This window comes from Rhinolophus hipposideros (genome assembly GCF_964194185.1).
Source record: "Rhinolophus hipposideros genome assembly, chromosome: 25".
NCBI lineage: Eukaryota > Metazoa > Chordata > Mammalia > Chiroptera > Rhinolophidae > Rhinolophus > Rhinolophus hipposideros.
The window spans coordinates 9,070,862-9,098,588 of NC_138071.1; the positions used below are offsets into that span (position 1 = coordinate 9,070,862).

The 27,727-nt window shown below is 39.7% G+C and overlaps 3 protein-coding genes across 10 annotated transcripts in view; all 3 read right to left on the reverse strand.

The window, feature by feature from the left end:
* Positions 1 to 27,727, reverse strand: part of CADPS2 (calcium dependent secretion activator 2) — a 491,293-nt gene that overhangs the window by 323,859 nt on the left and 139,707 nt on the right. For all 8 annotated transcript variants that reach the window (XR_013992602.1, XR_013992603.1, XM_081038675.1 and 5 more), the window contains exon 3: positions 2,759 to 3,091. Coding sequence is in view for 6 of the 8 variants with exons in the window: in XM_081038675.1 (XP_080894801.1) it covers positions 2,759 to 3,091 (333 nt within the window). In the remaining 2 variants the exon portion in view is untranslated. The remainder of the gene's footprint in view (positions 1 to 2,758; positions 3,092 to 27,727) is intronic.
* On the reverse strand, positions 20,508 to 21,690 carry RNF133 (ring finger protein 133; the record flags this gene model as incomplete). Its single annotated transcript, XM_081038295.1, has 1 exon — positions 20,508 to 21,690. The coding sequence occupies exon 1, from the start codon at positions 21,630 to 21,632 to the stop codon at positions 20,508 to 20,510; it is 1,125 nt and encodes a 374-aa protein (XP_080894421.1). The 5' UTR covers positions 21,633 to 21,690.
* On the reverse strand, positions 24,155 to 25,113 carry RNF148 (ring finger protein 148; the record flags this gene model as incomplete). The annotated part of the gene is given in 2 exon segments (XM_081038360.1): positions 24,155 to 25,066; positions 25,069 to 25,113. Coding segments are annotated over 2 exon segments (957 nt in total).

Genomic DNA, 27,727 nt, shown 5'->3' on the forward strand with positions numbered 1-27,727 from the left:
TATCAAAAAGGAGTAACATAAAAACATAAGAGCAATACCAGGAGAAGAAGAGAGACTGGGACAGGAATATTTGAAAGAATAATGGCTGAGAATTTTCCAAAATTTATGATGGACGACACCAACTCACAGATTCAGGAAGTTCAGGAAACACCACGCAAGAGAAATATCAAAGAAACCTATATCTAAACCTATTCACATTCCAATGGCAGAAAACTAAGAGATGAAGAAAATATTGAAGCAAGTCAGAGGACAAAAACACCTCACCTGTAGACAACAGAAACCAGAGAAGAAGAGAGTGCTATCTTCAGCGTGTTAAAGAGAAAAACAGCTAACTAGCAATTCTAACTGGTAATACAGTGAAAACATGAAGGAGAAACAAAGACTTTCCTGCCAAACAAAATCTGAGGGTATTCATCACCATTTCTTCCTTGCAAGAAATGTTAAAGAAAGTTTTTCAGAGATAAGATGGTGTAAGTCAGAAACTCGATCTACATTAAGAGTGTAAAAGAAAGGATAAATGAAGGTAAAATATATATAATCTTTTATTTTTCCCATTTCCTTTTCATTAATTAATCTAAAATTTTATTGCATATAATCAGTGAAATGAATGACAGAAATGTCAGTGGAAACAAATGACAGAAATGTCACAGGAATAAGAGGGAGGAATTAGGGGTTCTCTATTATGAGACAGTCGCATTACACTTAAACCCTTATAGTGTTATTTGAAGGTGGACTTAGATTATTTAAAAATGTATATTGTAAACCTTCGGTCAGCCACTAAATAAGTTTTTAAAAAGCAAGTAAAAGTAGTACATCAAAAGAAGGTATCAAATGGAATCATATAAAATGTTCAATTAAAATTAGAGAAGCCAGAGGAAGGGGGTGGGGGGAACAAAGAACAAATGCAGGAAAGTGACAACACAAAGACTGCAGAACATAATCCAAGCATTATTATATCAATTTAAGTATGAAGAGTCTAAATGTACCCATTAAAAGACAGAGATTGTCAGATTGGATTAAAAAAACCCAAGATGAAATTACATGTTCTCTACAAAAAACTCACGTTAAACATAAATAATCCATTAGGTTAAAAGTAAACAGATGGAGAAAGACACACCATGATAATTCTAACCGAAAGAAAACTGGAGCAATTATCTCGGTTTAAGACAAAGTAGACCTCAGAAAAAAGAAGAGGGACTTTATATCATGATAAAGGAGTTAGTGCCACAAAAAGACATATTCTAAATGCATACAAACCTAACAGAGCATCAAAATATGTGAGGCAAATACTGATAGCACTAAAATGAAAAATAAACAAATCTGTTATAATAAAACAGATTTGACTTAGAAGTATGTTTCCAGTCATAGGGGGCAGAATCAGGGCATTGGCACACCCTTGCTGTGGAAGCAATCTTAAAAAGCAAGTAAAGGATAATTTTAAAATATTAGGAGTTAATAAACAAATGCACAGGTCCACAGGAATTTGCTTCATGATCCTGTAATATCCAGTATTAACTCTAGCGCATACATAATAATAACTCATTCTAGAGGGCTATCTGCTCTATTAGATGTCGGCATATGGAGAACCAATATTTTATTTTGCTCAGTTTGATTTCCCCAACACCTTGCAAGGTTTTGACTTGAATAATAATAAAGATCTATTGAACGTTTGAATTTTACTACTAAATTATGTTCATCAACATTTAACTGTACAAATGAGCTATCGTTTCATTCAAAATACAAAGATCGAGTTACATGTATTTTTTAAAACAGAAGATTTTGGTTTTACAGTCATCCACCAACTGGTTTAATAACACAGTAAAAACAATTACGGTGCATGCAGACATCTTTCACAGGGTTAAAGGGCCATGTTGCTTTACTATTAATTGACTCTGTTAATGTATTCATCTTAAATCATCCACAAATTATTAATGCAAAGTAAATGACATGGTTAGAATTCCAAAATTAAGACAAGTAGATCTGCAAAAAGATTAAAACTACATGTAAACATATGTACATTATAGAAGTGTATCCCTTAATGAACTGATAAACTTTTAAATGCTAGAATTTTGTCAATTTAAAGTGTATATTAGGGTGTGGAGAAATAATTTATACCTCTAAAACAAGCAAACAAAATGCAAATATGGAAGGAGTACATTATTAGACAAATCATAGAGTCAAAAGATGAAAGACATGGAACAAACATGGATATTTTATTCAGTTTTTTCATATGTATGATTTGAATGAGAAGGGAAAAGAAAATACATTATTCACTGTCATCTCTTTAAATTATGCAGTTTAGCAATCATCTTCAATTAATCTCTATCTGCCTAGGTTAAAAAAAAAATCTGACATTTCAGTTACTTCCATGAAATTCAGAAGACCAGCATATCTTTATGAAAAATTATTAGGCACCAAGGAATACCTGTTTATTATAAATTGCCAATCTTCTGCAGATAAGCTGACTTCCGTTTTACTATTTGGGGCATGCCCCATGTATACCCAATAGGCACATATTTTTTGTTCACATATGGGAATTGTTCACATATGGGAACAATTTTTTACTGATATTCTTCTCCCTCTAATAATTCTTCTCAACCTTCTTTTAAATATCACTATCTGATTTACTAAAATTCAATTTCACTCAACTTTTCAACCAAAGTGATTACAGAAAATAAAGTATATCTTCATAGGCTTATAAACACTGATATTCATTCCAAGTCAGGCGGGGGAACGGGAAACACCATGGACCACTTACCTGACATGCATTATAGAGAAGTTGGTGTTCTAGTTTTTTAATACCCAGAATCTGCTGAAACATTTCATAGAGCTGTTCCTTGCTCAGAATAAGTTCAGACACAGCACTTAAGGCCATTCTGTTTGGTTGTTTGCACAAGTCCTCTTCACCCCTGTAAATGGCATCATATTTGGCTATCCACGAGCTCAGCACTGTCTCTTTGCTCAAGCCATCAATTTCTGGCAAACTCCGCACACGTTTTTCTATGTTCTTCTTAAACACCTCTCTGAAGTCATTAGCGGAACAGCCTCCACTCTGAACCATTCTGGCCACTCGATCACTCTTCAGAAAAACCTGGAAAACACACACACACACAAACAACAACAACAAAAACACAAAGAAAAAAACTCATTTATAATTAAGCAGGGACAATTACACTGCTTGCTTTTAACTGGAGTTATAACACCAAATTTTATACAATGATTCAAATATTTATAATACATGGTAACTAATGATATAATACTCTCTCTAAAATGTTGCAATGCTAAGGAGAGAAATGTTGAAATGTTAATGATATAATACTCCCTCTAAAATGTTGAAATGTTAAGGAGAGACAGTAATTAGTGTTGAGGAACCTGAAGATGACCAACCTTGAGCTACAAGTCCTTCCCGCCCCCCTGCCCAAAGGGTTTGGGCATCTCTGCCAACTGAATCCTTCAAGAGTTGGTTAAGGAAGTAATTATAGATATGAACCCAAATTACCTATGTGTACTTGGGTGTACTATGTGTACTGGCTAGTTCTGCAGCAGGGATAAGGTCCCCTATTGCTTGAGCAAGGATCTGAAGGCCGACAGTGTGGTAAGTCCAGAATCCAAGTCAATACCCGTGATGCATAACTGTCGGTCACAACCTGGGGGGTTAGGGTATAGCCATCCCCATGCCTGATTTCAACAGTCCCCTAACTTCTAACACATTTCCAGAGGTAGGAAGAATGCATGACAGAACAGCAAAATCTTTAAGAAACTTCTAGTTGTTTTACTAAGTCCAGGTAAAAAAATAAAACATAAATAACAATAACCACACAGAGAGATGCTGGTAAAATGGGTAGGAGGAGACGGGTCATAAGTAAACAGGTCCTATTATGTAAGAGACATCAGATGGCCTTAAATCTCTCCTTTGTCCTAAGTGACAGAACCAAATATAAACAGATTTCAGTCAAGATTCATTAAGTATCTATTCTGTTATCAATATTCCTAAGAATCCTCTAAGGGGTCATATGGGAATGCTTTTATTCCTGCATTTTCTTTCTGGAATGACAAAAACTTCTTGAGAAGACTCTGCAGGACTATATAATGCAGCCTCCATAAGTCACACCCATTATTAAGCTATACAACAAAAATTCCTGTCAACTTTTACCCTAAGAATTGACTCATAGCATGGAGGTACTCCCCAGTTCTGACCCCACTCCTGTGGCTGCCAGCATGTGGGCCACAGCAAAGTGTACAAAGTACAAAGTGGCCTGACTCGGCCCGCTGACCGGCATGCTCTGCTGCCTGACCCCATAACACTTCCCCATCACCTTCTATCTCTCCTTCTAGGGTCATTCACAAAAATGCTCGTTTTCCATCTTTGCCTAACATACAGATGATTGCGGATTCTCAAATGTTTTGGTTGTCTGACGAACATACGGAATCAGGGGAACGTGAATGACATACCCATGCAGGGCTTCCTCTCGCTCTTTACCAGCCATAGCTCTGTGACTTACGATGAGACTGTCTCATTTTCTTTGTTTCTAAGCCAAAACTAACTCATTCTTAAGTTACAGGTACAATAATAGAGTTTTTAATACTATACCGAAACCAAGAAAACTGAAATTAAGGTATTTAACAACATATTTTGCCTACGAATGCCATTAACTCCTTCTAAACACATAGGGAGGCTGCATCTCTTTCTTTCTTATCTTCATCTAACTGCCCTACTCTCATTGGGCACTAGAATTTAATATCAATGTACATATTTTTCTCATTTCTGTGGTAGCTGTATCTTAATTGAGAACATATGAAAGCTCAAGTAGTCAAAGGGGACGAACCGTGCCATTATCAGTCCACTCACTGCCTGTTGTCACGACCTTCCCACTGCTCCGCTTATGTCACCTAGGACAATTTTAGAGGGTGCTAGAGAGGAGAAGCATTCTTCTTCCAGGTTCTCTTCTTACCTGGAGGCCCTTGGCACCAACTCACGGGGCTGCTTCTCTCTAGACCCCTGATGGTGCCTTTGAACGGCAGTCCCCCCCCCCATTCCCAGTGAGTTCTGCAGTGCAGCGCCTTCCCATGGCGACTCCCCTCCAACATTCCAGAAGGCAGATTTCTTGTGAGTCGCCTAATGTGGCACTTCTGTGCCATTCCGTAAGACACGGCCACATCTTCCCCAATGAGGTCTGGATTCCAGCCTTGGAGATGGAAAAGTGAGACCCTCTTCCAGATGGGTTCGTTTCTTGGGTGCTCTATTTCCTATACCTGTTATTCTGCTATTCTTTCGTTTTCCTTACCCATTGTAGTCAGTCCCTCATGGTTTATATTAAATTTTCTAGGTTCAATTATCGTGTGGCTTCTGGCTCCCGACTGCCCCCTGAAACAGAAACACTAAAACGTTGTATGTCAAATTATTTCCATGGAAAAATATTGGAAGTCGAAACATAAGTTTCTATGTATCTTTTGATCTCTCCTCTAATTTCTTCTTTGACCCAGTAGTTCTTTAAAAGTATGTTGTTTAATCTCCATGTATTTGTGTTTTTTCCTGCTTTCTTTTCGCAGTTGATATCCAATTTCAAAGCCTTGTGATCAGAGAATATGCTTGGTATGATTTCAATGAGATATCACCTCACCCCAGTCAAAATGGCTATCATCAACAAGACAAATAGTAACAAGTGTTGGAGAGGCTGTGGAGAAAAAGGAACCCTCATACACTGTTGGTGGGAATGCAGACTGGTGCAGCCATTATGGAAGGCAGTGGGGAGGTTCCTCAAAAAATTACAAATAGAATTACCATATGACCCAGCAATCCCTCTCCTGGGTATCTACCCAAAAAATTTGAAAACATTTATCCATAAAGACATGTGTGCTCCAATGTTCATTGCAGCTTTGTTTACGGTGGCCAAGACATGAAACAACCAAAATGTCCTTTGATAGATGAATGGATAAAGAAGTTGTGGTATATATACACAATGGAATACTATTCGGCGTTAAGGAAAGATGATATAGGAACATTTGTGACAACATGGATGGATCTTGAGAGTATAATGCTAAGTGAAATAAGTCAGACAGAAAAAGCCGAGAACCCTATGATTTCACTGATATGTGGTATATAAACCAAAAACAACGAAAGAACAAGACAAACAAATGAGAGACAAAAACTCATAGACACAGACAGTAATTTAGTGGTTACCAGAGGGTAAGGGTTACCAGAGGGTAAGATGGGTGATGAGGGTAAGGGGGATCAAATATATGGTGATGGAAGGAGAACTGACTCTGGGTGGTGAACACACAAGGGGATTTATAGATGATGTAATATAGAATTGTACACCTGAAATCTATGTAATTACAGTAACAATTGTCACCCCAATAAATTACAAAATAAATAAATAAAAAATAAAAAGCTACTTTACATTAAAAAAGCCCCCTTTTCTCCCCGTGTTCTCTTTCGCATCCCACGCTGTACCCCATCACACAGGCTTGGAGCTCTCCATGCCGCATGCAGTCCCAATCCCGCCTAGTCTCGAGCTTCACCCCCCAGTTGTCCTTACATGTCCTGCTGAACTGAACAAGCCCCAGTTGGAATTCCCGACATTTCCAACTATTTGCTTTCCCTCCTGCCTGCCTGCTTCAGTGAAAGTCATATCTACATCGATTCTTGACTCCTCAACCTCCTCCATGTTATTTTCCCCAACACACCACATATCACCAAGTCCTGCTGATTCTACCGCCTAATTCCTCTCAAATCCTTCTTTATGCCCCTCACTGAAACTCAGGAGGAACAGCCTGTTAACCAGTCCTCCTGCCTCAGAAGCTTTCCTGTCAGCCACCCCACTACAACTGTCATTTTCCTCAACATATGCTCTTTGTTGGTGTCAAACTATATTTCTTTTTATAAAAAAAAAATATGGTCATTTCAATCCTTTTCCAATTTAAAAATTACTCACAGACTTTCCACCAAAATCATCAACGAGGCCTCAAGCCACCTCTCTGGTTTCATCACTAGTTACTCTCTGCCACTCAATCTCCAGGCCCCAGGTCCACTGGCCTTCTTTCAAAAACGCACACTGTCCATCTCACTACCTAAGAGCGTCTCCTAGCAACTCTTCTGATCCCCACTCAATAGATCTGTCTCAGAGATTCCTTCCCCAATCACCTTGAGTCAGCCAGAGCCTGTGTTGTTTGTATGTATTTTTCCCTTTACTTATCATACCGTAACTGTAATAATTAAGTAAAAATTCTATCAGTAGCTTGTTTTCTTACTCACTATAGAGCACGTTCCATGAAGCTGAAGGCTGTTTCATTCCCCCACTGTACCTGTGCCACCTAGCACCAGGCCAACCACAGAGCACACACTTCGAAAATATCCACTGAGTAAATGAGGAGGGAATGAATGGTTTGGATGGTCAGCTAATAATTTCACTTCCCCATCCATGCACTTGCATGATCTAAATAATTGACCAATATAGCATGATCTAAATAGTTGACTGCATTTCAATCATACGCGTGCACACATAAGAAAGAAGTACAAGACGTGGACCTTGTCCATATGAATGGGAGAAGGAAAGACATCTCAGAGAGAAGGAAGCATAGTAAGTGATGTCACAGAGGAGACGGAAAGTACTTTGATGAGGAAAATAAAATGTATTACCTAAAAAACACAATATTGTCTCATTCCCATAATTTGTGCTGTTCCTACAGAAATTGAAAGTAATTTTTCAGGTGTCAGTTATGAAACTGTTAATGATGGATTGAGTCTCACTAGATATCAAATATCTTGCTCCTGTAGCCTTTCACAGTAATGAAATTAAAGGCAGGTAAAGTGTGGCCACAGGCAGAAACTGGTCCTAGAGCTGTCTCCAGGCTGGGGCGCAGTGAAATTCCATCTGGCATGCATCTAACAGGGCACTATACTGCTGTTGAAGTTGCCACAGGAACTCAATGTATCCACAAACCCACTGATGAGCAGGTATTCTTTCTAGAGCTCTTCCCACATTTCCTCCTTTTGTCCTCACAATCATCCTGTGCCTTCTCCATTTTCTCTCTTTTACAGATTAGATGTTTTTGGCTGAGAAGTTAAGTGGCTGGTCCAAGGTCACAAAGTTTTTGGATGCGTGGAGACTGAATCCTTGCCTTTGGAATCCAAAAGTAACATTCTTTTACTTATTCTTCTCTCCACTCTCCACCCCACTGCCACTGCCCCCCCCCCACTCTCACCAGGGTTCACGTCTGGCAGCCATATGTTCTGAAAATGCTACCAAATACCACAACCAATTCAGTGTGTTTAGGGACTTGACATCATAAAATTATAACATACCCATGTGTGTTACATTTCTCCACATTTCAATGAGTTTTAATTTGTACATGGGTCCTCAATCTGGACACCGCCAACTGTCCCCTTTCTGTTCACCTGCTCAGCTTTTATACCAAAGAAGTCACTGAAATATCTTAACAAAGTCATGGTCAACTAATGACAAAATTGAAATGTGATGACTGCAACAAGAAACTATGTGTGCAAAACGTAAGTCCGCTCAGCTGTCCAAATGAGACTTCACATGTACGTTTGCACAGAAGTACCTATTGTTCACGCATTGCTTTTGATCTGAACTGTGCGTTGCTTCTGTGATTCCAAAGGATTGTATAACGATGAGAAAAACATTGTCTGCTTGCCAAATCATTGTGGCTGCCTCTGAGATGGTTCCTGGGAAGGCTGCCAGCCTGTGTTCAGCCAGGAAAATGCTGAGAAAGTACAAGAGCCCCACTTATAAGAGATGCCTTTTTCTCCTTAATAATGCCAAATAAAACACTGTAATAATTCTCATAATCTATGCTGTCCATAGAGAAACAATAATAGATGTCTTAAACTGTTTTTTGGGTGTTATCTGTGCGTGAAGCTTTGCAACAGTGATGAATTTAGACCCACTAACTATCAAATAATTCCTAGTTTTCTAGTAGAAACACAGTATTTCTTAGCAGATCACTTTGCACACCCCACGCCAGTCAGTGGATGCCTTGTTGGTATTGTGCCAGTCTCTCCACCCATCCAAGTCTGCCCCAACCTACCTTTCCAGGATTCTCTTCCTTTGCTTTGGGAATATATTTGCTGTTCTAATAAAGGGGAACATTTGTTTAGCCTTCAGCACTCTCCACAGGTTTCCTTTCCCATGCCTCATCCATTTGTTCCATAAATATTAATATTTATCAAAACATACTATGTGCTGGGCAATGTGCTCAGGGCTGGTGAGCAGAATGACATGGGTTTGCTGCCTTCACAGGGCACATAGTGGAGGAAACAGCTACATGTACTGAAATGACTGTGGCCTGCTGAATACTACTGAGAACTTACGGAGCCAGGAGAATTTGAAGCAAGGTTTTGAATCTAGTGCAGGAGGCTATAAAAGGCTTCCCTGAAGAGGTGAGTGGAGACCTGAAGACCTAGAGGAATTAGTTTGGACATGAGGGGAGACCAAGGGAGTGTGATTGAGTGGAACGCAGCTGGTCTAAGTGGGTTTGAAAAAGGCTCCTTGGGATGCTGTGAAGAGACCATGAGTACAGGGGTATGAGAGGAGGCTGGAGAGGAGAATCAGGCTTTGGTGAAGCCCTGGGAGGGCATCTGGTCTTTACCGTGAGCAAGGAACATCATCCAAACATTTAAGTCCGAGTCTCCTGATAAAAACTGCATTTTGAAAATAGCTAAAATTTATTTTAGGGGCTTTCCATATATTAACCCTCACAACCACAGAAAGTAGGTGTTACTATCTATTTTAATGGTAGAAAACAACAGCATGGAGACGTAAAGACAAATGCTCCAAGTCACACAGCCAGACGTGGAGGAGTGAAAATTGAAGACCAGAGAGTCTTGCTCCAGAGCCCTCCTGGCGCCAAGCCATCAAGTTTGGCGATTTACCAACTTATGGCTCATTAAAGTGAGCTAGAGAGGGCAAGGAGTGGATGGACTGACCAGCATTGGGAGGTGGAATGTCCTCCTGTAATTGCCTACCTCCTTTGTGCAGCTTTCATGGCTTGATGCCGTTTCCTAATTCCAAGCCTTCTAGCACATCCCCACTCTCTCCCAAGGCATTAACCATTCCTGTCCTCGTGTCCTGGCACCTTCCGTACAGCACCATTGTATCTCTCCCCTGCTGAGATTATGAATTTTATTAGAACCATGCCTTTAAAGCTTCTGCAAGGTCTGCTATCATTAGATACCAAAATTTTAAAGGAAATCAATAGGTCCTTACATTAACAACGAACTTTGGAAAGTTACTGAAATCAAATGATGGTGTTTTGAGCAGTGTAGGAAGAAGTCTTCACTGATTCAATGTAAAGAAATTAACATTAAGATTGCAAAGTAGCTCTCGGGCTGCAGACACCCAGATGCCCCAAGCCTGAGGCCAATACCACCTGCCTGCACCGTGGGGGTAGGGAGGCTTGGCTCTCCTCATCTTTCAAGAAAGCTTTTGGTCTGACTCAAAAAAAAAAAAAAAAAGAAAAAGAAAAAGAAAAAGAAAAAAAAGACTGCAAAGTAATGATAAAGATAAATTAATTCAATATTTTAATAGAAACTGTTAAATCCAACAAGTCATTTCTTTGTATAATATAATATTACTAGTAAATTGAGGGTTACTTTTTTGGTTATAATAATTAATGATCTTTCTTGGCTAAAAAAAAACTTAGAAGGGGCTATACTTTTTATTACATTTACATAAAATATACTCTATATTTATTATATTTTCAGTGTTTTTTATTGATCCATAAATTCCAAAGGTTTGGAAAACATTAATTAAACCAATCCTATTCCATTATTTATCAAATGTGAAGAAATCGTAACTTAAAACGGATAGCAAAAAAAAATGTTATTTAAAAAATAAATTTAGGTATGTACAGTTTATCTGTACACTAAGAAGCAGGTATTCTCCAAAGACCCTGCCTTATAACTAATCTAAATCCCCTAAAGCAAATCTAAAGACTTTAAGCAAATCTAAAGGCCTCAAACTATCAAGTCTTCTAATGTTTTCTTTGGTAAGAACCGAGATATTTTTATATCCAAACATAAACATGATTTGAAAAGTATAAACTATTTTTTAAAAATATATATGCATGCTATCCCCACTGTCATATCAAAATTAGAAAGTTTTTATAAAACTTTTTTCTTCTATTCTCAGCTAATAGCAGATCCTTTTAGTCTTTGTTTATAGGTATTTTCCAACCCACCAATTAACTTAAATCTCCCTAAACTGATGGCACATTCTTCTTAACCCTGTAACTATAGAATTCACCAACCCACTCACTCTGAGCACAAATATAAACAGAGAAATAAGAACAGTGGACCCTATCTGGGCTACCAATCTGTGTGACACTTAGACTGAGACCCTGAAAGAGAAGAAAAATCGTATTCACAGTGGAAAAGGGAGCCATGGCACGGTAAATGTGAATTTCTAAAGTAAGCGTCTATTTGCATTAAAAGTAAAAGAAGGTACCACCTCTTCCAATCCTTCGCCTCACTCTTCCCCCGTTTCATTCAATGTTTCATGGTATAACAGAAAAGTCTGACAGTTCCTGGGCAGGGCTACCTTGTTCCGCCTATTCTGTGAAGGAAAGTTCTCCCCCCTCACATTATGATAATATAGACAATAAAATTTAAAAACTTAGGTGGGTTACTGTTGGAGTCTCATAATATCTAATGTTCAGTGAATCCTTAACATGATTTATCTTGATTACATGGAACGAATTATGCTCCAAGTGCCTTACAGCTTTCCAATATTCCAATTCCAATGGTGTAATTCTGTTCTCATCACCTTCATTTCCATGTCACTCTCATCAGCTGGGAAATGATGGGACAAAAATCAGAGGGGAGTCAAACCTGAGTGTTCAAGGTGTGACACAAGCCGAAAGATTCTGAACCATTCTGGGTCAGTTTCCTCATCAGTGCAAAGGGGTGATATCATTTGCTCAATGCAATTTTTAAAGTATTATGTAATATAGTAAGACAAGTTTTTAGTCAGTGTTATGCAAAATGTGACCCATGGACGCATGCCAGTACCCGAATTGTTACCTGCCCCTTAACAAGTACAGAGTAGAGAGAAAGTTTTTAGAAACTGAGTGATGCAACATTGCCATGACATCCAAAAGCATAATTTCATGCCAACATTTGGTTATACAAATGTCCAAACATACAGGAAAACTGAAAAGTTTATAGTGGTTTGGAAATCACTGATTTAACAAATCCCATTCTTTTATTTACCAAATTTTGAGAGATCAGAAAAAAACTGATAGCAAACAATCTGTTATTGACATATACCTCCCACCTAGACTCTACGATTAATATTATTTTCCTCTAGACGTTCTTTCACATAGCTGCCCCTCCATTAAATCCAAATTATTTTTGTTATGCATGTCACACTATGTCAAACACATGACTTTGCGTTTACAAAATGATCCACAATGACTGGAAAACAATAAACACTGGTCCTTTGCTGGCGATACAATATGTCAAGAAACTTTTCCTTAAGATGGGTGATGTGCGAATGTTGACACAGAAGCTGGGAGAAAATATAGTTCTAAAAATCAAATCATTCTATTTTCCACAATACTACCAGGATACCAGAGAATGAGCCACTACCCTTTCAAAGTCTAGGTTTACAGAAGATGAATCTGCGAGATGATAACTTACTTACTCTTGATTAGCCAAGAGCTTTTACAGCGGAGAAACAAAGTTCCAAATAAAAATGAAAAAAACAAAATTTCTGGAAAGTAAATCAATCTGAAAAGCAAACATTCTGTTAAGTCAAAGAAAAATGAGCCCAAACTATGTTGACTACATTATTTTCCAGCCACATATAGTGGGTCTCAGTAAATATGTGTTGAAGGCATTTTGCAGTTTATACCTTGTAGTTATTTATTTTTCCACCAGATGGCAACTATGTGTGGAATAGCAATGTTTTTTAATCCCAGGATCTGATTTTCAGGGTTGTGCCAGATTTCAAAGGTATAAATCCAATCACCCTCCCAGAGCTCATATTTCCTCACCATCACCACCATTAAAACGACAGCTGGGTGAAGAATGTGAAGGGATTAAGAAATACAAAGCAGTCATGGGGGTATAGGGTATAGCACAGGGAATATAGTCTGATATGGTAATAACTATGCATAGTGCCAGGTGGGTACTAGACTAATTGGGGGGAATCACTGCATAAACTATATAAATGTCTAACCACTATGCTGTACACATGATACTAATATAAAATATTACTGAGTATCAACTATAACTGAAAAAATAATTTAAAAAAACAACATCCAAACAAAATCAGACTCCTTTAGGGATGAAAAACTCTTGGCTCTCTGAGGCAATAACCTGTTTATGGGCAGGACTAACTACTGGAAAGTTCTTTGTTTCCAGGTGGCAACACTTTCTCTATAGCTGTCATTCTCTCACCTACTTCTAACCATTGCAATAAGAAAGACAATGTACATTCTTCCTAAGATGTTCTTCAAGTATTTCATGGCAGTTAACACCATTCAACCACCCAGGTTAACATTTCGCAGATGACAATCCCCTCTCCCTACCTGGTGGCTTTCCTTTGCACATGACCACATTTTCTGCGGGTGATCTAGTGTAGGCCCCTCATTCCTTTCAGGTTTTTGTCCATCGTGTTGATCAAGGCTGCTCTATATAAAACTGCCAACTCTGCCTCCTCTAGTTCCCCATCTATATTTCTGTTTTCTTTTTTTCCCACAATTGTAACTACTTAACATATTATATATTTCTTTTCATTTCTTCCCACTAGAAAGTAAGCTCGATGAGGGCAATGAGCTTGGATGGTTCACCCATTTCCAGGGCAATAAGCATTTGTTGAATGAATGAATGAATGAATGAATGAATGAATGAAATGATGAATCACTGAATTTGACATATGGGTAAAATCAACGTGAAATGAAACACAGTAATTCTAGTTACAGAAGTAATGCTGTAACTTTACTTAGCAATTTGTAAATGTAAATTTACTTAGCAAAAAGAAGCAATTTATTGGAATTCATAAATTGTCTAAAATCTATCCACTTCCTCACAATTCCCTTAACACTGGATAGTGGTGGTAGGGAAACCAGAACTGGGCAAGGAAAGGAAGCAGGGTGTACACGGACAAGTCATGCATGAGCCAGAGAGCACCTGGACATGGGAAATGTGCCTAAATATGGCGGAACAACTTAGTGTAATAACAGCAACTGTGCTTTGTGCGGTGCTCTAGACACCACAATTATCTTCATTCATACTACTTCTATCTGATCACAACTGTGTGATGCATCCTTTTCTTGAAATGAACAGACTCTGAGGCAGTCGAGTGTCTTCAACTTGACTGACCATGTGAATCAGCTGGAGGACTGGTTAGAACAGATGTACAGGCCCCCAGGGTTTCTGACTCCAGAGGTCTGCAGCGCGACAAGGTGCATGTCCCAAAAGTTCAGGTGATGCTACTGGTGCCGGTCCGAGGCCTTGCCCTGAGGTGCTGTGCCTCAGGGAGAGGACACGAATGCCGGCCGTCTGACGTAAGGCGATGGCATTCTTTTCAGTAGGCCACTGCGCTTCTTACATCTGAACTTTTAAAACGAACTGATATCAGTTCTTAGGGGAATTATAATTATGTTTTACCCCTTTTAAACTTCAGCAGAAAGGAAAGCTACGTAAAACCCCTCAGACTAAATAATCATGTTCTATATAAGAGAATGACCAATTCCAGAATCAGCACTTCCTAAATGGAAACATCCATTTCCTAGAGCTCAATTTTCGTTTTTCTGCTCAGTCAGATACACCCGGCCCATACCCTCACCCACCCACACTCCTTTCCCTTCCCTAATTATGGGCAGATCTCATGAGCTATCACTTCAACCACCCTCCTGCGAGCACTTTCAATGCCTTTAGCCGGCATTTTTCTTCCAAGGCCCAACCCCTTAAGTACGCAAAACTTGAACTCATTTTAACATGTACGCCTTTACCTAAAAATTAGCTTCTCAAGTTAATTGTTGTTCAGTGGTTAAGATCAGGTACAGTGGAACCAGACCAAGTTCAAATATAGGCTCTACTGCATACTGACTGTTTAATTTTGGACAAGTTAGTCTCTCATGGTCTCAGTTTCCTCACGTAAGGAATGGGGGTATTCACAATGCCCACTGCACAGAGTTATTTGATTTCAGTTAGTTTCTACCTGTTAAGGGCATCTGACAGCACCCTAGTATACTGTAGCTGCTATCATCACTACCACCATCACCACCCCTGTCACAATCACCAGCTTCACTCAGGCTAAGGATTTGGAGTGAGTCATACAGTACTGGAAATGGGGATACCACTAAGTCAGAAGGTGTCATATAGCAATATTACATTTTACATAATACTAAGTCACCACTGATGTAAAAATAAACAGTGGGTTAATTCTTTTGTTCATAAGTCTCCACAACTGAGTACTTACAATGTATCATGCCTTTTGCTATACTGTCACATTTATCTCATTTAATTAGTACAGACTTATAGTTTCAGCTATGTAGTGAACATCACCTATAAATTCTTTGGGTTCCTCAAATTCAGCATACTCAAAATGTGAATTCCTCTTCTACCCCAAACTTGCTTCACCTAACTCTATTGTCTACCTGCCTGAGTGACACCATTATCACCCACTAGCCCAAGCCAGGTGTCAAGGAGTCACCATTGACTCGTCATGCTTCCTCAACTCCTTCTGACCCATCCACTGTGACCCATCTTCTGTATCCTCTGGGTGTTGTCGAACTGGAGACGAACTGAAGATGAAGTTATGGGCAAAGGCAAGTTTTTAAATCAGTGTGACCCTGGTCATTAAAAAATGAAGTACAAAATTCATATCAGCAAATAAAGTCCTCAAAGAATGTATCTTGAAGGTGACCCACCTTATATTCGTCTCACCCAATTCACCTACTACTCCGTTCATTCCTATTTTCACCTCATCACACCTCCTGGATTACTATAATAGTAATTCCCTGGAATTCCCTGTCTTCATTTTCAAGTCCCTTAACTCAAATTGTACGACACTCAAACCTTCTTCATAAAACACTGTCATTCACACTGTTCCCTCTGTCACATGCCCTTCTTTCCAACCTGGTGGAGTTTCATTTCAAATGTGACTTCCCTCTTTAAGTGTTCCTTGCTTCTTCAGCTGAAATTCAGTCTTCCATACTCCAAGAAGCCTTTATCAATTCCTCTCCATGAAATTTAACCCTTTATAATTTGATGTTTCTATTTCTACCTAAATTTTTTCAATAAGGTGAAAACAAGTCAATCTGAAGGAAGCAGCGGGTAAACTTGGGAATGTGACTAACGTAAAGACTCTTTGGAACACCTTATGGCAGTGGGCCTCAACTCTGCACAAGGGAATTACCTAGGAAACTAAAACACGCCTAGGTCCCCACCCAGAGGGCTTGGATGCAGCCTTGGGCCCTGAGCATTTTGCAAAGTTCTCCAGGTGATTCTAACGTGCGGCCCAGGCTGAGAAGTACTACTCTATGGGGAATAATAATAATAAAAAGAGTTAAGAGATTAATAAAGGATTTATAGATTGAAGTAAAGATCTGGTGGAAATCAGCAGAGACGACTCAGGGTAGGCAAATGGCACTGCAGAAAAGGCCTAGGAGGTGAAGAATCCAGAGGCACTTGGCAGAGTAAGGGGGAAATGGCTCACCTAATTCTAGGCTGAAGCTGGAGAAGATGGGAAGGGCTGGGAAAGACTGGTCAAGGAGAACTCTGCTGGGAATGAGCACAAAGAGCAATTGGTGGAAACGAGCGGTGAGTTCAGAGAAGGAATTCTGAAAAAGAAGCTGAAGGCTGGCAAGTTTTCAAAAATGACAAACCCTGCTGTGTGGCAGCAATGGTGTCCTGCTGAATGGGTGATGTTACAGGTGTAGAGGAGTTTTGAAATCTGGGTTACCCTGCTCATCATCGATGAGGAAAAGTCATGTCAGCAGCTGAAATCATAAAGAAACACAGTAGCTTGGCGGTTGGACAAAGATGGAAGCATAACGGTGGCAAGCATAAGTGTCACCAGCAGTGGTGTAGCTGTGACAATGGGAGATTTCCGTGGAGAGACTGCAACGGAACACCTCTAACACCCGTGCATAGGGAACAGCTCATGTCCTTAAGTATATTACCTCTTTCCTCTCCCCCCAAAGACCTTGTAGTTTAGAAATCCAGGGACGCATTATAAGATAGTTCTGTGTTGGCAACTGTAACAACACATAATCCTTACTTTTCATCCCTAAGCACTAAACATTAAAAAAAAATGCAGTAAATGCAAAACCAAATCAACAATTCTACAATATTCTAAAATACAAAAACTGGAGCTCATAGCAAACAATGGAGGAGGAATTCGGAGTTGCCACTAAAATGACTTTTCCACAGTCTCAGCGGGTGAACCCTTCCTCTTTTTACCTCAATGCCTCTCCAAACTCCGATCCTTTCCCCCACTTGATTCCTGTGTGCTGCTTCAAACACCAGCAACTTCACAGAGGAGGAAAACACTTTCACTGCACGCTGAGCTTGAACACCATCAGAACTGCCAGATAGTGGCTCACTACGTCTTCTGAAGTCTCCCATCACTGTAAATCTGGGGCTGACCAACATCTCTCTACAGGACGAATGCCAGGATAACGATTCTACAGCAAGAGACAAGCATTCTACCAGTGTTATATGAGGAACTGTGTAAATGAATTCCAATACAGCATCACCTGGTCAGTGGGAAGCGCTTTAGAATCCTCTTCACTTTAGTAAATATTAAACCTAATTTATCCCAGTAATAAAGAAAAGAAAGTTTAATGTTTGTAAGGAACATCAACCCCCTGCCTAGCGGAGGTGAGCATGGGGAATCAATTTTATTACCAGAGAATGCAAAAATATACACCGAGGAGAAATGCAAGGGAAATCCATTCTGAAACTGGTATCGGGGGCAAAATAATTCCCAGTATCACCCCATATCGTTATGGCACAAGAGATTTGCATCATTAAGTACAAGAGGAACCCGTGCAGCTCACAGAGTGGGTAAAAATCTACAACAATAAACAGTACCTACCATCTGACATGTCAGTGCTATTTCCAGGTCCCAGTTATTAAACCCAGAGTAAAAGTGGTTTATTGATCTGTTTGCAACATTCTGAAGACAGGGATTAAAACTGCTGTTTTTTGCTGACATAGGAAACAGCTAATGACAGCACTTAGTCCACGGCCAAGTAACTGCATGGTAGGCACTCAGCAGGGACAGTTCCCAAGTTCACCGACTTGACCTTTCCTTCCCACCTCAAACACAGAGTCTAACCACCCTTTCAGGAACATCCACTGAAAATTCTCAAATCAAGACAACAAGCACACTGGGTTAAATGTTAAACGTCCAGGTAAACGAGAGACGTTTAATTACAAAAGTGCATCCACACGAATATCTTAGACATGAGGGTAAGTCAGGTTTAATTTAAAGTTGACAACAATAAACAAAGCAAAGAGACAAAAAGTGACAGAAAGTAAAGGAGAAACCAACGAGGGTGCATGGAAATAATGGACAGAGGATACAATGGCAGTTAGTGTGAAGAGCAAATCGCCAGTTCTCCAAGTGTCACCGGTAGGTCTATCATGGAACCTGTAGCCGACATCAATTTGCTAAGAGTGCACAGAGCTGTAAAAACCTGGGTGCAGGAACTGTCACATGACCAGATGCATTCATTTCCATACTTCCAATGATTCTCGGGGGCAACCAGTGGAAGTCACTCCAGCCACGGCCATGAGCCATTTAGCCCCTAGAGGCAGAGATGCCACCGGTGGCCAGTCTGAGAATGACAACTTATCTTGGTTTAGGAGCTGATTCTACCAGGAGTGGCTCTCACGGGGTCCTCAGTGTCCTCTTTCTTCATTGTGACCCTTGGTCTGTCAGGAAACAACTTTACTCTCCCAAAGTAAACTAAAAAGACACTCAAAACACTGTTCCTGCTAAATCCTCCCCTATTGATGCTAACGCGGTTCTTTCCAAGAGCAGCTCTTGTGATGAAGTCGAAACCTCTCTGGGGCTGGGTATAAAAAGCCTGTATGTCCCAAGCAAGGCATCACCCCCACCTGGTCACCTGCCCACCTGGCCACTTTTTGCAGTGCCCCAGTTCTCCCTGGTCTGGTATGAGTGTTCCTCCCCGCTTTAAGCAGTCTTCTTGGAGCTGTAGTTAGAACCAACTACCACCCTTCTGCCTGTCTCTGAATTCCAGTATTGTTTACACTGAGCAACTCACAATTCCTCTTAAAAGATCACTTGCTAGGGCTACACAAGTTTTCAAATCTCACTGTCAGCCCTGGAGAGTTCAAAGCTCATCATTAAAATTATGCATGCTAAATTGTAATAATGCATTCTGGGCTAAAAGTCATAATTTTTCTATTTTTTCAAAGTGATTCAGGATGAATATTTTCAGGATTAAGTTCCCATTACTTTGTATAACTGGGATAAACTGCCCAGTTTTTTTTCAGGTTAACACATAATAATTACATTATGAAAAAGATATTTATCATTATTCATTCACTCAAAACTGCCCAGCACTGTACTTACTAAATCCTGAGACTACAGTGAACAAAGTGAACATAAGATATCATACTAACAACTTCTCCATTGCAATACTTATCTCCAACATAATCGGCATATTTTAAGTATTCTATTGAATGGCAAAAAATAAGCTGGGTAGTAGAGTAGAGCATACGGGAAGTAAATACAGCAGGATTAACTATCATAGGAATTTTTTATCGTTTAAGCCTTTCTACACGTTATGAACATGTAAAACTTAGGATAAGAAATACTGGGCACTGAAATATCTGCCGGTCACTTAAAGAGTGTTAGTACTTTACTCTTATTATTGCCATCACTATGCATATGCAGATCACATAAAATGTACTAACTACTTGAGCAGAAGTTTGTCAGAGTAATAAAATTCTAGGCAGCAAAATGTTTATGCCAAGAATGAAAAAACAGCACAATGGACTTCAAAATTAGTATACTGTACTACACACAATTTCAAAAGATAAATTTTACTCTTCCCAGCACATCAAAGATAATTTACGCTTTTCAAACTTAATTGATAGTTTCTGGATTATAAGGAACATGCAAATAATATTAGCAATTTTCTTACTAAAATAGAGCTCAATATATGTACTACCAACACTTGGGGGGGGGGGAGAGTTTGTCCTTGGTGTTAACATGCATGTATAGGCACAGAAATAAACATATACTCACAGGTGTAACACACATTGACAAAAAGTTACAGTAGCAAAGGTGAAAAAGGCAAACAAAAAAATCCTACTAGGCTTTTTTTTTTCTTCCTTTTTCTGTTTTTGGGCTTGACAAAGAATGTAGAAAATTACCAAAGTAACCAAAGAGGACACAAAAACCACACTTCAAACAGACAAAGTGCTTGTCAGTATTAGGACCTGATTTGACAAACAGGTTTAATCCACTTCCTCAAAAACCATGCTGTCAAGGTGAAGGTCAAACTTCTGCTCCTGCGTTAGATGGGCTGTCATTCGGAGAAGTGGGGTGCTCCTCCCCCGTCTCCTCCACGTGGGTCACTTTATCTAACCTTCTGACAGCAGGAAGTTCATTATTTGTCTCCTCTTCGCTAGGTGATAGGATACCAGGCAATTCATCTGACATGAGGACTTGCAACGATTCTCTTCCATCTTCAACATCTACTTGAATCCCCAGTGCTTTAAGAATGTCACATTTGCACATGGGGCACGTCCCACGGGCTAGAATCCAGGGGTCAATGCAATTCTTGTGGAAGAAATGTTTACAGGTCAGAACGCGAACTGTATCATTAGGCTTATAGAGTTCAAAGCAAACTACACAGCTATCTCCATGTGGACCTACTTCCTCATCCCTCTCTTTCAGGACCCGGAGCTCGAGCTGGCCAAACGCCATCTTCAGATCCGTTGCTAATCGCTGCCACCTCCTGTTCTGACTCCTTGCTACCCAAAGTCTTCGAATATGATAAAAGACGAAATACGCTAAAGTAGCGGTCGTGACAATCACAAAGGAGACAAAATAGTGATTCATCCAGATGATGTGTTTTCTCCCCACCTCAACCATGACGGTAACGTGAACGCCCTTCTGAATTAGGTGCAGAATCTCCATGCCTTTCAGGTTGCCAATCATCACCACAACGATGTCTTCAAACGCCTGATGAGACATGGGAAACACCTGGTTGCCAGTCCCCGGGAAGTTATAGATGATCACTCCACTGGCTCCCTTCTCAACGGCCACCTTGATTTTCTGTGTGAAGGGACAGCTGCCCCGCTCCACAAGTGCCAGCCACGTCTTGGAGTTCTGCGGCCTGCTGAAACTGGTGTTGGGACTGCATGCATTTTGTGTTTCTCCCTCTGGCAGCACAATCACTCCTGCCAGTCTCTTCAAAGTGGAGCTTCTTCCAAAGACTCCCGTTTCCCCCAACTCTGACAGCAAGCGATGCCCCACGTGAAAGGTGATGTTCATGTAAGCAGTCCAAACTGCGCTGGCTCTGCAGCAGTTCTGACTAAGAAGCCAAAGAACACTGAACGTCACAAGCCAGGAGGAGGCCGGGGTGGGTCTCTGAGCGCCAGTCTTGAGGAGATTCATCTCTCTCTCTGCCTAGTAACTGAAGGGCCAACCCAGCAAAAAGATGTGGTTTCCACATCTGCTGACAATCAATTTAAAATCCCAAAAGGAAAAGGATCTTCTGGGTGAAAACAAGTTCCATTGTCTTCCAGCATGTTTTTGTGAGAAATTCCTAAAGATGTTGTATGAGTTTCCGATGTTTTATTGGCAGCAGAGGGAAAACCTTTAGATTGAAAAACACCCCTAGTGTCACTCTAGATACTGCTTACTGTTGAGTGGTGTGATTATGACATAAAAGACAACAGCCAATTAGATAAGAGCTGAGAGCACGCTGTAGGTGGATGGGCTTGAATGCTTCACGTGTTGTTATGGGTGATTTCTATGTTGTCATACGATTGATGAATTCAATCCCTGAGTGGCATGCAATGTTAACAGGTATCACATTAAACTAAAAGTGAAATATAATATTCATATAATTGCATGCATATTAAAACCTGACAGAATATGCAATCAAGCCATATGATTATCTTTTTAATTCAAATGAAATATTTTCAACAAAATGGCAAGTTGTAACAAAATCATTAAAAATTAGCACTGAGACCAACTATATGGTTTAAAAAATGGTGTACTCTGTACCACCATTTTAAACTCACAGTTGGTCATAATGCAAATGTTTTTATGATGCAGACCATTACACTAAATTTATGTAATAAAGCTTGCTCAGGAGTTTGTTGGTTTGCTTCAGATTTGATTTCCAAAAGTAGTGTGTCCTGTTCAATTACTCCAGCCTCACTTCCTCATTCTTCCATAGACTATACATCGGCATGAGAGCAGTACAGACAGAAAGACTGATCTCATTTCTCTGTAGACCTTGACATCTGTTATTAATCTAACAGTATTTTGAGGGAAGAGGAGGAAGGGTGTAAGGAAAAAGATTAAATAGAGCAGTACTCGTTCAGTACAACTCATTTTAAACAAAAATGGAACTATGGATTTAAAAACAAAAAATCCAAGGTCCCCACTTAAAGTGAACCACTGACAGCAGTGAGTACTAAAGGTCATGTTTTTAATAAAATGTTTGCCAACTTCAACAAACCTCCCTGGTAGAAGTCCTCCCTTCCCCCCCCACACGGTCAGCTCTGCCTATACTTAGCTGTCCTTAGGTCAATGGCACAACTTGACTTCAGAGACCAAGAATGACTTGCGAACTAACAATCCAGAAAAGCAACCGGTGTTGCTGCCACACATTTGCGTGGGGCTGTATCTCAGTGGTTCTTCAGCAGCCAGGAAACCAGTCAAGGATTCTGACCTTGAGCATAAATGTCTCCCTGACCTCTACGCATAGGAAACTAAGACACACTTTTTGTCCTGTCGCACCAGGATTAAGGAAGCTAGCTAGCACTTCTTGTGAGATGTAAATCAGCAACTTGTGGCCCAGCAGAAAAGTGGCACGGGAAGAAAATATTGACACAAAACCTTCAGCTCATACTGGTCCATTTTCTTTATCAAAGGCCATTAATCTGATTTAATTTCCATATAACCCACTCTTTAAAAAGGACAAGGTAGCACACAGTGTGTAAATTCACAAAGTACCATCTCAGTTGGCCATCGATGGTTTAGCATATTGTCCCCAAAGAGAGAGATTCATCAAAACAACAGAACCCAAATCTTTCAGCCTCTCACTGTCACACAGGTGTTTATACATCTATCTGAAAAGAGGAAGAGGCAAAATAAGGCAAAAGATACAATTTGGAAAGCAGCTGAACAAAATTTCAGCCCTACTTTCTATATTATCAAAATGTCTCAAAGAGAGACACAATCACCATCATTTTGAGAAGAAGAGCATTTAGTAGGTCACTTCTAGAAAGGAAATCTGCTACCATAGCTGACTCACCATGCTAGGATTTAAAGGGCTCTGGCAAAAAATGGTGAGTTTTTGCTACACTGCCCTCCATAGGACCTATAATAATTTAAAATATTTTCAGTTACATAACCAAAAGTGCTCTCATCTAAAATAATTATTTAGAACATAAGACCTACCCAGTCAGTAGCTTTGGAAATCAGATTTCCTAGTTATTAATAAAATTAATTAATGATGGAAAATTAAATCAAGCTCTAATCCTATAATGACATTTACTGAGCAGAGATATTAGATATAAATAGTAACAAAAATGGAAACAAAGTATATAATATAAAAAAGTAACTAAAATATTATCATTAATTCTCTATGGCATCAATGTGACAAACATTGTAGTTCGAACATAAAGACTAACATATATTAGTATATTAACATATACTAAGGTCCTTATTTGGAGAAGAGCAAAAAAATGTGTAACAATTGTGACTTATTAGAAAAACAACAAGTTCAAACAGCCAGGCATGTGTACACGTTTATTTTAAAAACACATGAATTTCATCCACTTTCGTACTTGGGTAGAGAAACTGGAGTTGAATTTTCTCTCTACATACAATGCTACAAGAATTCATTTGATTTTAATCTTTGGAGAAATTTGGTTACGTCTTCAGAAAATTCTCTAGGTTTCTTAAGTTTTCAAAATGTCACATTTGCACATGGGGCATGTCCTATGGGCTAACAGCCAGGGGTCAATGCACGCCTTATGGAAAAAATGTTTGCAAGTTAGAACACGAACAACATCTTGGGGTTTGTACAAGTCAAAGCAAACAACACAACTATCTTCATTTGGCTCTAGTTCCTTATCCCCTTCTTGGAGCACTCGCAGTTGAAGCTGACTAATAGCTTTCTTCACATCTGCTTTTATGTGTCTTCGCCTTCTGATGGAAGAATCGGGCGCTCTAGGTCTCCAGGCACAGTACAAGAAAAGGTAGGCAAACATCGCAGCCAGTAAGGTAAACAGAGACATGACATAATGACTCAGCCAGGGCATGTGCACTCTGCCCACCTCAATGACGACTGTCACATGGACCCCTTTCTGAATCAAGTACAAAAGCTGCATGCCTTTCAAGTTGCCTATCATCACTGCGACTATATTTGCTGTCCCCTGGTGAGACATGGGAAATATTTTGTTGCCCGTACCTGGATAGTTATAGATGATCACACCATTTGCTCCCTTCTCTGCGGCCACATTGATTTTATGTGTAAAAGTACATCCTCCCCGTTCAATAAGGGCCAGCCAAGAATCTGCCTGTTCAGGCCTGCTGAAATTAGTCATCGGATTACAAGCGTTCTGATTCCATCCTTCAGGAAGTGCCACTGCACCAGACACCCTTTCCAGAGGAGAATGATTCCCGAACACTCCACTCTCTCCTAATTCTGATACAACCCGATTTCCCACCTGAAACGTTATATTCAGGTGGGCTGTCCAAATAGCTTTTCCTTTTGAGTCTGGAAGGCCAAGCAGTAGAAAGACGCTAAGCTTCAAGAGTCGAGATGAAACAGAACTATGAGTTGAAGGAGTAATTCCAAGTAGGCTCATTCCTCCATTTGCCCCTTAACTGACAAACATGAGAAACAAAACAGCATCAATTACTCAAGAAAGCAAAGAAGCTAGCTTCAATTGTTGACAGTAGATAAAGCACATTAACGAAGAAGGTCTGCATGGATCAAAGATATCTTGCTCCCTCCAGCATTTTTTGTTCGATTCTCTTTCTTATAATGAAACAGAAGAGTTGTTGTGAGTACAATGTGATTTCAAGAAAAGTATGACTTCCCAATGGGGAAATTGTGACATCAGCGGTAGTTAAGCCAATCCAAGAGTTTATATTAGTGCACTGCATACTGAAATCCTATTGGCCAAAAAGCTGCTAAGCGATGACTCTTGGTTTATAACAATGTGGACACACTCTAAACCAGGGGTGGCCAAACTTTTTTCAACGTTTTTCACCAAGGGCCACATGCGGTAAAATACACAAACAGCCGGGCCACTCACTCGAGGTGAAGTCTGTATTGCCTCACCTGGTTTATTTAAGTAAACTAAATATATTTTTGGAATTTGCTGCGGGCCAATTCACAATGGATCATGGGCCGCAGTTGGCCCACGGGCCGCAATTTGGACACCCCTGCTCTAAAGCAATAAATAAATAGATAAGAATAATTTTTTTTTAAGTCTTTAGTTTTTTCTCTAGTTCTCGATAGATTGAAAAGCTGCTCATTGTTTCATACTCATTGTTTTTCTATCTGTCAGGTGGAGTAGAAATCATTCATGTATTAGCGCATGTTATCTGGTCAGTCTCAGTTGTCATGTACATAATATTACCTAAAATGTCGCTCTATGGCAAGCAGGAACAAATTATTCCTACTCTCTTTCAACATCAAATGCTTATCCTTGGCCTAAAGATTCAACATAAAGAGAATATAAATTTATATTATTAGCCTGATATATTTCCATTTTGCAAGAAAATGCACTTTATTCACTAAAATAGCTGCTGAGACTGAACTACAATGTGCTAGGCAAAAACTAAGTATGGGTCACGTAGTATCAGAGAAGAACCCAGACATACACCTACTTTGTGGAGTATAGTGTCTTGTGAGGGCAGATTTTAAGCACATACACAAATATATAACTGCAAGTCGTGATAAGGGATCTGAGGAAAACACAGAGTATTAAGAGAAAAAACAGATGTAATGGGGCGCTAAACTCTGATTGGAGGTCCAGGTCATTGCTAAGAAAGTGACACTTAGTCTGAGACTTGAAAGATCAATCAGAATTGCCCAAAGAATGAGAAAAGTTTCCAGGCAGAGGAAATGGCAGTTCAGGACCCTAAGATAGGAAGGAACATGGCACGTGAAAGGATCTGAAGAAACATGAGTTTGGCAGAGTGAGAGAGGAGAGAGCTAAGGGTGACGAAGGAGGAAAGGCAAACAGCACTCCGTGGTCAGGGCCATAAATGTTAGGCCAAGGGTTCTGGATTATGTTCCAAGGACTAGAGAAACCAGCAAAGGGTTCTAATCCGGGAAAGACACATGTAAGTGTTTCAAAATGTTCACTTTTTAAGAAGTGCGCTCTGACTGCCTTATGTGGACAATGGAATGGAGGAGGAAAATGAAGTGGTGAGACGAGCATGGGCCAAAGAAGACAGTGGCGTGGACTCTTGAAATAGCAGCCAAGATGTGGAGACACAAACAAGTCTGAGAGTGACTTTAGAAGTTGAATTAACAGATGTGATAACTGGAAGGGCAGCAGTGGGCAGAGGAAAGGATGACCCCAGCCATCACAACTCACTACATTATTATTGCAAACTCTAGTATCTTTACTACCTTAAAGATATTTTAATGCTTGTTTGCTTTTATTTTAAATCTTTATCTGAAGTCTGTTTCAGGGAGTCAATTAATTGGCAACACTCATTCCAACATTTATTACTTACCATACAGAACATATCCTATACACCAGGCATGTTATAAAGCCCTACGGATACAAGACACACCTGTTTCCCTAAGGTGCAAAACTGGTCCTAACATTTAAATCAAAGACATGTTGAAAGAATTGTGCCATTTTGACAAAAGTTTTATTGTACTTCCTGGCCCATAATATTTTAGTTAATATTTGCTTTTAAAAATAAAATTGGAACCAATCAACGTGCCCCATTCATACAATCTGATTTAGGCATTATTCAGTTCACATCTGAACTGTCTTTACACGTAGACTTTTCCCAAGTTCAAACGGTGTGAACTCCTGGCTTGTTCTATTAACACTGACTGAGTGAAGCCTCACTAAAAACGAAGACAGTTCGCATCATCATATTAGAGGCTGTCTGCTAAGTTTGTGATTATTTGACATTTGAGGACGGGATTTTAAAAATAATGTAACTCTAACCTTGCTTTTTTAGTTTGTTAATTTTTAAGAGTGAAGAGTTTAACCAGTAACTATATTTGGGCTCAAAACATATCTGAAATCTAGAGGTTCTTTGTATGGTTGAGAAGATCAGTTCGAAGAATTTACTAATTCATTGTGTTTTTGTCACTGTAAGACTAACTGGTAGAGGCGATGGTACTTAAAACGTGCCCTCTCTCCTGCCTGAGTCTTGGGACAAATGCTCCTATGAGAAACAATCCTTTATCTCTAACACAGTGGTTCTCAAGGCAGGGTTGGGGTGGGGAGGCAATTTTGGCTATTTCTGGAGACATTTCTGATGGTCAT